This window comes from Eptatretus burgeri, chromosome 13 (assembly GCF_056783735.1).
Source record: "Eptatretus burgeri isolate ZD-2024b chromosome 13, Ebu_testis_v1, whole genome shotgun sequence".
Lineage (NCBI taxonomy): Eukaryota > Metazoa > Chordata > Myxini > Myxiniformes > Myxinidae > Eptatretus > Eptatretus burgeri.
The window spans coordinates 41,895,658-41,908,131 of NC_140973.1; the positions used below are offsets into that span (position 1 = coordinate 41,895,658).

Sequence of the window (12,474 nt, forward strand, 5' to 3'; positions counted from 1 at the left end):
TCTGCACAACGATTCAATTCCCCTATTGTTAAATCATCCAACACCCCCAGATTCTTACCATTCCTGCAACAATGCCAAGGCTCTTGAACCTCGTCTAAGGTCAATGACCGAATGACTGTTTCACAGACAAACTCTGTGCTGCTCATACCCTCATCTGCCACCGCACCACCAGCATCTGCATTTTCTTGCACCACAACTACAAAAGGAAACGGAGATCAACCACACAGGTGTCAGAAATTCAACTGTAACAAAATGTCACTCTCGAACCTTATAAAAGGACAACAAGAACTGATAAACAATTTTGAATGGCGATTCCCCGATCTCTCCATAAAGCATGTGAACAGTGTTAGCAATTTGTACAATCTTAGCAAAGCATTTTATTATACAGTACGTACTGTGCAAACGTCTTGGGCCACCTTGAAAATAATCATTTTTATTGTCATCTTGACATATTTTGATACACAAAAGGTGTTATAATGATCGTGTTTTATTTAAGGAACAAAAATGATTTGTATTGCACAATATTAGTTAATGAAATTTGAGTATTTGGTGTGATCACCTTTTCAATGCAAAACGGTCAATGTCTGTTTTGAAATTCTATCCAGAAAATTTCTGGAAACAATTCCATTGGGAGTTTGTTCCATGTAATCTACAATGTTTCCCAAAATTCATCTTTTGATTTTGGTGTTTGTTTTTTTCGTTTTTATTCCTGTCAAATAATCCAAAAGGCTTAGGCCACCCCCTTTTCTCACTAATTTGCAATTTCTCTCCAACAAGTAATATAAACCCACATCTTGCCAAAGACATCAAACTCGACGAGACTCAAAATAATAGTTTTACATCAAGAAGGCAATTCCTCGAGAGAAATATCCCACAAAACAGGTATTTACAGACGTGTCATTCAAACAACAAGACAGAAGCATAATGAGACTGGAGAAGTTAAATATAGAAAACGGATTGGAAGGTCAAAGAAACTCAGCAAAACAGATGAGCAACACTCAAAGACAAGTTTCTTAACCCTTAATAGGTAAACTGGGGTTTTGAGGACCCCAAGGTAAGCTGAGGGGGTTTTTTCCTAAGAAAAAAGAATATATATTGACATTTCTTCTAAAAAAATAAAAATAGTTATAAATAGAAGATTCATCGAGTTTTGGTCTACAAAAAAAAGGGTTTCAATTTGATTTGTACATGATGTTATTGCAATAAAATGATTAGAACTTTTTTTTTCTAAAATTATTTTCACTCGGGGGATATGACCCCAAGTTGCCCAGATGTTACCGTGGGATGAAGCTTTCCTATTAAAGGTGAAGAAACATTAAAAAAAAATTAAAAAGTCACATGCTGAACTTGGGCAAGAACTGGAACACAAGGGGTTCAACTCGGCTCATCTACTGTCAGGTCTCTTATCAAAAATGGGCTACATGGGTGAGTTGTCAGAAAACCCATTCTGCGTAAAGGTAACAATGCCAAGAAATATGCACAAGAACATCAGAAATGGGATGTTAATCAGCGCGGGAAGGTACTTTGGAGTGACGGGTCAAAGGTTGAAATTTTTGGACAAATAGAAGGCAGTGTGTCAGAACTTGTTGAGAAGTATAAGGACTTGTGTCTACAGCCTACAGTGAGGCATGGTGGAGGCTCTGCTCATGTTTGGGGAACCATTTCTACTCCATCCACTCAGAGTCATACGAAAGACTGTAAAAATGGTACGTGCTGCTTCCTCGCTTGATGTTTAAGCATTTAAAAGGATGAGCATGGACAATCCCCATAGGTTGGCATGCATGGGGAGGAGGAAATTCCTCCTTAGGGAATACCCCACTGAGTGTGGTGAGAAAGGCGGTTCCATCGTTGCGGCGTCGCTGGTATCCAGAGTGGCTGGGTAAGTGACGGCACTTCCACCATGCTCAGTGGCTCTATTTATTTAATGTATTCGTCTGTGTAAGCCTGGTGTTGGCTTAGTGGTTAGGGTGGTGGCTTGGGATCCAAGGGTCCTGAGTTCAAGCCCCGTTGGCTGCTGAATTAACACCAGGGGGTTGACTCAGCCTGTCATCCTTCCGAGGTCGGCGAAATGAGTGCCAGTGTACTGGTCCCGGTGTATGCCCCGGTTAGAATAGGTGTACCATATCCCTGTGTGTCGTAAGAGGCGACCAGGGTTGGCGTCAGGAAGGGCATCCGGCCATAAAACATTGCCTCAAGAAAAAGCCAAACCCCTGCACAGCAGGGAAAAATGGCTGTAAAAACGGTCATTTTATTTTATTTTTACTCGTCTGTGTGTCCATGTGTTTGAGGCAGTTCGACTAAGATCATGGGGGGAAAAAAATTCCAAATGAAAACTTATGGACTCCACAATTATTAGAATGGCCCCCTCAAAGTCCGCATCTTAACATCATACAAGCTGTCTGGGATTATTTGACAGGAAGAAAAAAAACCGAAAAACAACCAAAATCAAAAGATGAATATGGGAAACATTGCAGAAGGCAGTGGGACATTCTCCCAATGGAAATTCTCTAGAAATTGCAGGAAAGAATTCCAAAACGGATATCTGTTTTTTCATGGAAAAGGTGGTCACACAACCATATACTGAAATTGAATGCGTTTTTATATTGTAAAATGATAAAACATGATTACTATAACGGCACTCGGGAGAGCGCGTACTTCCGCCAGACTGAACAGTTTACGTTTTGTATCCCACCGATAGGCCGCATCTACCTCCAGACCTAAACCAAACTCTAATCACTTTGTTCTTGTCACCTAACCAACTCATCCACCTAATTTTGTCATAACCCGTCCATAACTTTTTGAGATATCATGCTACATATAATTTTGGCCCCATCCCTCAATTATTAAGAATCACTGAAAAAAAAAAAATCTCTTATCGAGATCCGGATCCAGATGTTCACCAAAATCAATTTGTCCTCGTCACACATCCAACATGTCCACCAAGTTTCATCCGAATATGTCCATAACTTTTTGAGATATGCTCACAGACAAGACAGACACAGATACAGAGTTGAAAACATAACTTCTGTCCACCTTTGGTGGTGGAGGTAATAACACACTTTATTTATCAAGATATGTTAAGGTAACAATAAATATATTTTCAAGGTGTCCTCAGATTTTTACAGAGTACTTACTATATGCGTCGTATTGGGACTGACAATGCAAAGACCGAACATGTAAACATACCAGATTCAACAGTGGAACAAATCTTCTGATCTGGCAGGCACTGGACAGGGTAAAGGTAAAGATAGAGAAAAACAAGTAAAATTTAATGAATGAAACACCCAAAGGCTTCACCATTAAAGTGTCCTTGAACAGCAGTTAAGAGTACAAGTTTTTTTAAATTTTATTTCAGTTAAACACCGTTTTTAACATACACAATGTGCTTCAAGGTGCATTTTAGGACAGCACTATCTTATCACAGGTAAGATGTCAGTTGGTGTGCATCCAAAGTGATTCGAAAATAAATACAAAAAAATATGAAGTGTGAACTGGCATCATGTGTAGATGAGAACAGCCAGGTCAGGTACGCATCCTCTCCCTGAAGGACATTAAATAAACCAGCTAGTTGGAGATATTCTGACAGTGAGATGGTAACTGTTGAGACAAGCTTTGTTTCTCGAGGCTTTGAAACCACAATGTTATGTTGCTGAATTTTAAGCAACAACCTTTGGGATGCCAATACATTAATACAAAAATAAAATTAATACGAGTTTCCTTACAAGGAACTTCAGCGAAAGAGGCCATTCGGCCAGTGAAGCCTGTGCAATGGTTGCCATCCTATGATTGTTTGTTTGTGCTCTATCCTACGGAAATGCTGAGCATCACGTAAAGAAGCAGCACGTACCCATTTTTGAAGTCTTTGGTATGACTGCCGGGGTCGTGTTAAACCGCCGACTTCCCAGACTCGGAGTGGACACTCCACCGAGTCTGGTTATGTAGTGCGTACATAGTTTGCTAATGTTCAAGTAACACATAAATCTCTGGACATTAAAAAAAAAAGAAGAAACCTTCAACAAAATGCCTGACGACAATGCAATATGTTCTTTTTTTATTGAAACATTGGACTATGGAAAAGAAAAAAAAAAACCCCAAAATTGAAAATGAAGCACAGCAGAAACCTGTTTTTCTTCATCTTTTGCATGCTGCACACAGATGCTGCACCATACACGCGGACCAAAAGGTTTCCCAGCGTGCGCGAGACGCCAATGAGAGGCATAAGCTCCAGCTCGACGCGGAGCCAAGAATGTCACGCTCACGGCACCAAGTTCACCGCGCGACAGGCAGGGCACCGGCACCGAAGAATCAGCAGGGAGGTTTCCCCACAACAGCTGCAACTAAAAGGAACATTCAACAAGGAGGGTTTGACGATATTAGTGGTACGTTTGTGTAAGTTAATTGCATATAAGGTATCAGCTCAACCTCATTTAGATGTCGACCGTTCCTCCTGAAATTGAGGAAAATTGTTCCTGGGAAATTGTATAGCAACGGCAATTGTGCATACGTGTTGTTAGCAAGATGTATGAATCACAACGTTTCATTGACAGGAGGAAGAGGGGGGTGGGAGAGGGAGGAGGAAGAGAGGAAGGAGGGAGCGAGGAGGGAGGGTGGAGAGAGGGCAGGGGGAGGATGCAGAGAGGGTGGAGAGAGGGCAGGGGGAGGATACAGAGAGGGTGGAGAGAGGGCAGGGGGAGGGTGGAGAGAGGGCGGGGGGAGGAGAGAGTGCGGGGTGGGGAGGAGAGAGGGCAGGGGGGAGGAGAGAGGGCGGGGGAGGAGAGAGGGCAGGGGGGAGGAAAGAGGGCGGGGGGAGGAAAGAGGGCGGGGGGAGGAAAGAGGGCGGGGGAGGAAAAAGGGCGGGGGGAGGAAAGAGGGCGGGGGGAGGAAAGGGGGAGGAAAGAGGGCGGGGGGAGGAAAGAGGGCGGGGGGAGGAAAGAGGGCGGGGGGAGGAAAGAGGGCGGGGGGAGGAAAGAGGGCGGGGGGAGGAAAGAGGGCGGGGGGGAGGAAAGAGGGCGGGGGGAGGAAAGAGGGCGGGGGGAGGAAAGAGGGCGGGGGAGGAAAGAGGGCGGGGGGGAGGAAAGAGGGCGGGGGGAGGAAAGAGGGCGGGGGGAGGAAAGAGGGCGGGGGGAGGAAAGAGGGCGGGGGGAGGAAAGAGGGCGGGGGGAGGAAAGAGGGCGGGGGGAGGAAAGAGGGCGGGGGGGAGAAAGGGCGGGGGGAGAGAGGGCGGGGGGAGGAGGAGGAAGTGAGGGCAGGGGGAGGGGTGAGGGCAGGAGGGGTGAGGGCAGGAGGGGTGAGGGCAGGAGGAGGGTGAGGGCAGGAGGAGGGGTGAGGGCAGGAGGATGGGTGAGGGCAGGAGGAGGGGTGAGGGCAGGAGGAGGGGTGAGGGCAGGAGGAGGGGTGAGGGCAGGAGGAGGGGTGAGGGCAGGAGGAGGGGTGAGGGCAGGAGGAGGGGTGAGGGCAGGAGGAGGGGTGAGGGCAGGAGGAGGGAGAGAGAGGATGGTGGGGGGGGGAGAGATGGCAGTGGAGGAGAGAGAGGGCGAGGAAAGAGGGCTTGGGGGGGGGTGAGGAATGCCTGATGTTGGCTTCATGGTTCGGGTGGTGGGCTTGGGAGCCTCGGATCCTGGGTTCAAATCCCATTCGGCTGTTGAATTTATACCAGGCGGGATTGACTCTGCCTGTCATCCTTCCGAGGTCGGCAAAATGAGTGCCAGCTTGCTGATATACTGTGTCGGAGTGGCGACCCGTCCAGGATCGTGTGCAATAGCCAATGCTCTGCACAGAGTCTCGTTCCAATGGAAATGGAGTTGGTGTGAGGACCCCGGGGGGGGGGGCGAGGGTGACCGGAGATAAACCTGCATGCATGCAAGGTGAAGAAAATATTCGGGGTAAGGATTGGGGGGGGGACATGCACTGGTAGTATACTGCCAACTTGAAAACCTGGAGGGAAGTGTGGGATTGAACAGTTCACAAATGAGAGAAGAGGAGCAAGAGTGAAGGTGTGCTGAAAGCCTGGATTTTGGAAGTTTAGAAGGTGGGTGTTACTTGAAGAAATTGCATCTTTGGGGAGTTGCAGAGGATCAGAGTTGAGAGAACAGGCGCTACATCAGAGAAGAGGTGGTTAAAAAGTTGTTTCAGCAGATTTGCAGAGATGCAGCTGCTGACTGCCTATCAGTGGGATGGGGGTACTGTTCCATACAATGTGGATTCATCTGCAAAAAGGAGGACAAGATTTTCCAGACCATCAGAGAGGTTGCTTACATAAACGAAGAACAAGACTGGGTGTAAGACACGAACAAGACGTGAAGATAAATCCCCATTAATTGTTTTTTGTTCAAGGCATTTGAAACTGCTTAAAGAAAGAAAGGAAAGAAAAATATTGGACAAGGCTGAAAGACATTGTTGAGCATCACATGCAAGCTGAGGATTTACAGGAATGAAGCAAACAAGCCATCAACATAAAAAAAAAAAGCAAACATGCATTATAGAGTGCTAAAATAAAAATGGATCGTCGAATAATTTATCCTTTTAAAGACCAAAAGTTACTTTTCTGAATTAGAAATATATGACAATGAAGCTTCAATTGTAGATGAACCAAACTGGAAGGTTCCTTTAATCTCCAGATTATTTCTGCTGCACATGGAAAACCCAGCGGCAAAAATGTGATGTTCCCCCCAAAAAATTCACTTTACATTCCATTACTGACTCCTAATACACCTCAGACATATGATCGGGGGATTATCCATGTCCAAATCACACTCGCACCTGAAAAACTGTCAAGAACTTCCATAACGACTGCACTATCCTGTCACAGATCCACATTAGCCCAATGGATATCCTGAACTTCCCCATCAAAGTTAAAAGCAATGCCTCCATCTCTGCCAATGTTTCCTCTCATCTCCCATCTCAATAAATTCCCTTTGAAATTATTCTTCAATGAGTGCATCGTTACCATGCAGGCCACCCACCTACGCCTAGCCTGGTTCAAGAGCTGTTGCGAACTCAAATAGTCTTCAAACTTCACTGTTAAGAATAATCTTAATCACTAAACTCCCACCATAAATGAATATCTAACGAGAATGGCAATCGGTAGAGCGCATAGCTGTGACAGGCAAAACGGTTTACATTTTGTGTCCCAATGATAGGTCGGATCTGAATCCAGACCTGAAACAAAATCGAATTGGCTTGCACTCGTCACCCAACCAACTCGTCCACCATTACTCTAAGGGGATTAAAAAAAAAATACCATAAAGTGTGGACTGGCACCACAAAGAGCAGGTCTAATTGAGGCAGGGTTTGGCTTAGGTTATCCTCCCCCTAAAGGAGACTTGGAAGCGAAATCCTTAACACTGCCACCTTCAGCTGGAATTGAACCGATAACCGCTGGGATGCGAGTCCAGTATAGTGAACAGTTAAACCACTGTGTGCACAATGCACCTTTGTATCCTCCGTCCACGTTTGTGCACCGCAGTTACGAAGACGCCAAAGCTTGAGAAAGTGACATCCAGGCTGGATCCAGGTTCCATCAGGCACATTCTCACCGACAAACTCAGCATCCAGTTCTGGTAGCACCCTAGGGATGGTTTGGAACAGAACGATGATGCATCAACTGAACTATATTTTAAAGTAAAAGTGGTCCCTTTCATTACCCCATGCACGAAGCAGAAACAGGGGTTGAGCAATTGGTTCGCTCTGCCTCTGTCTATCTGTCTACAGGCGTCAGTTCCAGATTGAGGAATAAGTCGATTTCAATCGAATTTTATATTTTGAACACTAGAACACGAACCTACAGTTTCGCAGTACCAACACGAACCTACAGGCTCTAAATTTGGTGAACTGTATGGAGCCTCATCCCGAGTGCACATGCGCACAGAGTAAGGTAATCTCTTTCAGTCGTCTGCCTGTCCGGCAGTCTAACAAAATTGAAAATAATTTTAAACAGGAAATTTACTGTTTTTGGGATGTCATAAAGAACACAAACAATAGGCATAAAGAACTAATGGAGATGGAGATTGGGACCATACTCTGTGCAGAGCATTGGTGCTGCTTACGCAGACTCCTTGGCTATTGGGCACAATTCTGGACGGGTCGCCACTCCGACAGTATACCAGCAAGCTGGCACTCGTTTTGCCGACCTCGGAAGGATGACAGGCCGAGGTAAACCCACCTGCTATTAACTCAACAGCCGAGCAGGATTTGAACTCAGGATTCTAGGATCCAAAGCCCACCGCCCTAACCATGAAGCCAACACCAGGCATAAAGAACTAATGCAATGTGTAAAATAAGGTGGTGTAAAAGACGGTGGATCAATGGTGGTAGAATTCCAAAAACTTTTTTCTTCTGCAGTCTGGAAAGGTAGTGGCAGTAGCTAGGTTTAAATTGGAATTAGATAGGAACATGGATACATTGGAGGTCGAGGGGTATGGGGATATTAGCAGGACTTTTAGGTAGAATGTGTGTGGATGGGTGATGGATACTGGGGTTGGTGCAGCACAAACATGAAGGGCCGAATGGCCTCCTCCTGCACCAAAGTTCCTTGTATGTATCGAGAAACACCTCTGAGTGAAAGCAATGAGTGAAAGCACTGGTTTAAATCTTTAGTGGTTAAAATACCATCTTTGGGACACGATAATTATATTTTCATTGCTAGCCTGAATATTTGTTTTGTTAGTAAACACAACATGATGAATCGATTTTCTGTACAACATGAAAGTTAAAATGATGGTCATTTTTCTTGGATACCAGAGGTCTTCCAACCAGCTCATTAGAGGCAAGATCGATCACAACACACCCTTTAATAACAAGCAACGAGCTCCCCCGAGCGGTTCCGAAAAAACATCCTGGGATGGGGGGAAAAAATACCCTTCGCAAATATATCACTATTACGTCGTCGTTCAGATCATAGAATGTTCAAAACAATTGTAATTCAACATTATTTTTTTTTTTTGACTCGACTCAAGATAATAAATATCTGTGCAGGAAATAGATGCGCATTCCATATAAAGTCTCGATTAGAATACTGTATTACAATTTGAATCGCACTTCAACCTCAAATAAAATAATGCAAAAGAAATGTGAACTTTGAGAACATGTTTTACCATGTTAGAATATCAAATTATCCGGTCGTAAGCAAAAATAAATGAAATTCTGTCAAGTCTGAGGCAGTGTGCGTCCATGTCATGAAGGCGATTTTTTAAAATAAAAACCTATAAATAAAAAGAATTAAATTTTAAAACGCTTTTCGTTAAATGTACCATCTGCAGGCAAAGTTTTTTTTTTCCATTTCAAACGTGCTGACAATGCAGATCATCATCCACATATTCGTTCTTCTCAATCACCCACCAAGTGCACAAATGGTAAACAAGCAACAAGAATAAAAGAATGCGACCCACTTCATCTGCCATTACCGTGCCCGTGGGAAATTTGCATCAATGTGTCAAACGTACAGCTCCATACATTGCTCAGACAGAAATATCATGAAGACACACACTTTGGGCTCAAATTTGCTAAATGGAGATGCAACATGGAGCGGGGCCCAACTGCTCGAACCTGCTCATGGAGACTAGGCATTGAACCATTTCCCCTTCCTCGGGAACTTGCCTCGTCCAGGTAATGCTGTTAATGTCACAGACGGTGATGCATAGTTGGTAGGTTCCACATGACTATATATATATATATATATATATATATATATATATATATATATATATATATATATATATATATATATATATATATATATATATATATATATATATGTACATATACAAACTGCAAGCAAATATCACTCATCGCTTCGCTGAAGAGAATACTAAAGGTGGGGAGGGGAGAAAAAGAAGGGTAAGAGAGAAAGAGAGGGAAGGAGAGTGGAGGAAGAGACATAGGAGGGAGGGGGAGCGAGGAGGGGTGTGGGAAGGGAAGACAGTGTGAAGTGAAAGGAAGGGAAGGCAGACGTGTGGTGGAGCATTAATTATGATTCATAACGTCTCACCAAAATGATTCTGCATGGAATAACAGTAAAGAGGGAAACAAAATAATGTCGGAAATCCATTTTTGACTGGTCATACTATAAATACCGCATGGAGAAAAACACCGCCCAGATGTGTCCGAAGACAAAACTTGCCGGATGCATCCAGAGCCAACAGAGCGCGAGCCTCTCGCCCGGGACGACCGGGCGCGTTCCTCTCGCCCGGGACGACCGGGCGCGTTCCTCTCGCCCGGGACGACCGGGCGCGTTCCTCTCGCCCGGGACGACCGGGCGCGTTCCTCTCGCCCGGGACGACCGGGCGCGTTCCTCTCGCCCGGGACGACCGGGCGCGTTCCTCTCGCCCGGGACGACCGGGCGCGTTCCTCTCGCCCGGGACGACCGGGCGCGTTCCTCTCGCCCGGGACGACCGGGCGCGAGCCTCTCGCCCGGGACGACCGGGCGCGAGCCTCTCGCCCGGGACGTGGCTTAGAAAAAGCGTCCGCAGTGAGCAAGAGATTTGCTCAATGACGTAGCGTGGTACCGCTATCAACTGTAGGGCGCTCGGCAAGTGGCTTCACCACAAGCAAGCAAGCACTCCAATTAAATGGTTGATTACACTGAACAACAAATTTCAAAAAATTTTTTTTACTGGAGATGTGTAAAGTGATTAAGACTAATTTGGGTACGCTGATTTCAAAAATCATAACCGTTTTGCTGTATCACGTCAGGATTTTCAGGAACAGAAATATTCCCATTGCCTAGAAGTCAGGATTTCAATGAAATTTACATATGTCTTTAACATGTCTATTTCGTACAATTGTTGTTAACTTGTGTTATATTTCTTTCTTTCAGATAAAGATGAGTAGGCGTTCCTGTACCAATCATCCTAACAACTTCTGTTATGTCTGTGGTCGGTATACCAAAAAAGATCAACAGCGAAGTATATCTACAGCAGTGAAAATGAAGGCCGCCTACTTTCACTACTTCGGGTGTAAGGTGGGGGACCAAGAACAGAGCTGGGCACCACACATCTGCTGCACAAGCTGTCACACAACCTTGACTCAGTGGTTGGTGGGCAAGCGCGCGAGCATGCCATTTGCGGTGCCCATGATATGGCGTGAGCCGCAGAATCATCATGATGATTGTTATTTCTGCTGCACAAGCATCGCCGGCTTCAACAAGAAGAATAAAGGTCACATCAAGTACGCTGACTGCGTCTCTGCTCGTAAACCTGTGCCTCATGATGACGAGAACCCCGTTCCAACACCTCCAGCTGATCAGAACATAGCTGTAAGCAGTGGTGAAGAGGATGGTGATGATGAACCTTTTGAACCCGACACTCAAGAATCACACCTTCTGAACCAGGGAGACTTAAATGATCTTGTAAGAGATCTCTCGCTGTCAAAGGCGAAGGCAGAGCTGCTTGGATCAAGGCTGCAGCAGTGGAATCTACTTGAACCTAACACCAAGATATCCTTGGTCAGAGCACGTCACAGAGACATGGCTGAGTTCTTTGAGATGGAAGACACGATGACATTCTGCAGTGACATCAACGGTCTGTTGAAAGAACTTGGGTGTGATCACGATCCTGCAGACTGGCGCCTCTTCATCGACTCGGGGAAGAACAGCTTGAAGGCTGTTTTGCTCCACAATGGCAACGAGAAACCATCAGTCCCACTGGCTCACGCGTGCGGCATGACAGAGACCTATGAGACTATGCGGCAGCTGCTTGATTCCATCAAGTACAATGACTTCAACTGGCACATCTGCGGAGACTTGAAAGTGGTGGCGCTGTTAGGGCTGCAGTCAGGCTACACGAAATACATGTGCTTCCTTTGTCTCTGGGATAGCAGAGACGACAAGAATCACTGGACGAAGAAAGATTGGGAAGAGCGAAAAGAGCATGTACCTGGTCGACACAACGTGAAGCATGTCGCCCTTGTCGACCCAGCCAAGGTTTTCCTTCCACCACTCCACATAAAGCTCGGCTTGATGAAAAGTTTTGTACGGGCAATGGATCTGAATGGGCGTGGGTTTTTATCTGCTCTTTTCCTCGTAACTTTTCCTCAAGGAAAAGTTTGGCAAGATCAAGGCTGGTGCCTTTGTTGGACCGCAAATCCGACAGATTATGAAGGACGAAACTTTTCTGACAACTCTAAACCCCAAAGAGCTGGCAGCGTGGAGGAGCTTCAAAGCTGTGACGGACAACTTCTTGGGGAACGAGCGCGCGGACAACTATGAAGAAATAGTGCAGCAGCTGCTGGAGTCCTTCAGGAAACTTGGCTCCAGGATGTCCCTGAAAATCCATTTCCTACACCAGCACCTGAACTTCTTCCCTGACAACTTGGGAGCAGTCTCGGACGAGCACGGCGAGCGATTCCACCAAGAGATTTCACTCATGGAGACGCGTTACCAAGGGCGGCACAACCCGAACATGATGGGCGATTTCTGCTGGTTCCTGCATCGTGAAACTGACACAGAGCAGCACAAACGCAAAGCCAAATGCCTAAAGC

The 12,474-nt window shown here is 45.7% G+C and overlaps 1 protein-coding gene across 6 annotated transcripts in view; it reads right to left on the minus strand.

Moving 5' to 3' along the window:
- Positions 1 to 12,474, minus strand: part of NBR1 (NBR1 autophagy cargo receptor) — a 129,864-nt gene that overhangs the window by 95,088 nt on the left and 22,302 nt on the right. For all 6 annotated transcript variants that reach the window (XR_015050710.1, XR_015050708.1, XR_015050709.1 and 3 more), the window contains exons 10-13: positions 7,432 to 7,567; positions 4,122 to 4,337; positions 3,187 to 3,226; positions 59 to 196 (exon numbers count right to left, since the gene is read on the minus strand). Coding sequence is in view for 3 of the 6 variants with exons in the window: in XM_085852194.1 (XP_085708320.1) it covers positions 59 to 196; positions 3,187 to 3,226; positions 4,122 to 4,337; positions 7,432 to 7,567 (530 nt within the window). In the remaining 3 variants the exon portion in view is untranslated. The remainder of the gene's footprint in view (positions 1 to 58; positions 197 to 3,186; positions 3,227 to 4,121; positions 4,338 to 7,431; positions 7,568 to 12,474) is intronic.